The 1,587-nt window shown below is 40.7% G+C and overlaps 1 protein-coding gene across 1 annotated transcript in view; it reads left to right on the forward strand.

Annotated features, from left to right (window-relative positions):
• The first annotated feature begins 1,547 nt into the window (after nt 1–1,547).
• The window catches only part of gad3 (glutamate decarboxylase 3), a 17,142-nt gene continuing 17,102 nt past the window's right edge, over nt 1,548–1,587 (forward strand). The window contains exon 1 of the mRNA XM_030074748.1: nt 1,548–1,578. Within this exon, the coding sequence (XP_029930608.1) occupies nt 1,557–1,578 (22 nt within the window). The 5' untranslated portion in view covers nt 1,548–1,556. The remainder of the gene's footprint in view (nt 1,579–1,587) is intronic.

A 1,587-nucleotide genomic window follows, 5' to 3' on the forward strand; every position in this document is an offset into this window, starting at 1 on the left:
TACCTCAATTTAATCAACTTGCTCACATGTTTCAGTTCATTTGTGTGCTAGGCAGCTGTTGATACAGAGAGGCTTCGGTTGTGCCAGTGCTGGTAGACAACACTGGCACAACCAAAGGTTCCTGTGCTGTTCTGTGAAGAAATCTCCCTGCAAGAATCAGAGAGGTATAATTGCAATACTAGCAGCAAGAGAGCTTTTTCCAGTGTGAAAAGCTATGCCCGTCACTTAAAAGGACCATTCACCCATTTTGAAAACTGTGATATTATTTCACTCCCCCCCAGCTGTTTGGTAGGACAATAGTGGTGTTATCTTCCGCTCATTGTTACTGAGAGCTGGATACTGGCTGGATGCTCCACATGCTAACTGTTTTGCCATTTCAGGCTGTAAAAATTCTGTTACGCATCATCAGACTGAAAATTTGTTTATTCAGCAATTTGTGTGGATTAAGGCGGTTCGTTTTAAGAATGTTAGCCCGGGGGAGATCCACTTCAGTAGAAGAACGTTAATGCTTTGCATGTGAAATTATGTGAAATAATATCACATTTTTCAAAATGGATGGATTATCCCTTTGAATTGCAATATGTCCTGCAGCTGTGTTGCATAATCAACTTATGAGGTGACTGTCAGTGGAGGGGCCGCTGTCTCATCCTGATGCAGCTCACCCAGTATGATTGTTCCTCCTCAGTGCAGAACAGTTTTGACCTCAATCCAAAACTGGGAAAAGCTGGGAAAATAATCAGACACAGACTGAAAATAACAAGAATTATCCCTTAACCTCAGCAAAAGTTGCCTAAGTTTAATCCTAGCCTTTAATCTTACATTAGTCAAAGTTCTTTACTTGTCTAAACTTTCAGGTTTATCTATGTTTTCATTGTAGAACAGGTAAAATCATGTGCATTTTGCTCTATTGCCAAAGTATCCAGTTTAGGGTGATATATTTCTAATCAGTCGCTAAAATGCTTGTGCAAGGATTAAAAAACACATGAATAATGGATGAAAGAATGAAGTTAAACTGATGGATGAATAAATACAAAGTGCAAAATGGCAGGAAATGAAACCGTCCAACAACAGTAAACACAACAACAAGGTTACAAATCAAACACCACTAAAAAAGAAAAAAACACAGCAAAGGAACAAATTAATCAAAAATTAGTTTTAAAAGAATGGGTTTGGAGGAGAGATGTAAAACAAGATATCGATTTCGGTAGCCTGGGGCCGTCAGGCAGGGGAATTCCACATTGCACACCCGGGGGGCCCAAACAGCGTAAACCCGGCCCCCCTAATTGAAGCGTCATGCAGGTATTGTATTCAGTTTTCTGCTCTCAGACGACTGACAAGCGAACTGGCCACCACAACGCCACACCTTTGTTTACCTGCTGCTGTTTAAAGCCAGTCTCTTCACTGCGTGGGGCTCTCTGCACTGCAGACAGTCTCTACAGACAGAGACTCTTCCACAGACTACTAATACACAATCATATTAAACAGATTGTTTTTTTTAATTATTATTTTATTTTCTAAGACCGACCACAGGCAAAGTGAAACTGACTGGGACTGACATGGATTTCTTCCAGTTGCCAGGTAAGAGTG

Source organism: Myripristis murdjan, chromosome 17 (assembly GCF_902150065.1).
Source record: "Myripristis murdjan chromosome 17, fMyrMur1.1, whole genome shotgun sequence".
Taxonomy (NCBI): Eukaryota; Metazoa; Chordata; class Actinopteri; order Holocentriformes; family Holocentridae; genus Myripristis; species Myripristis murdjan.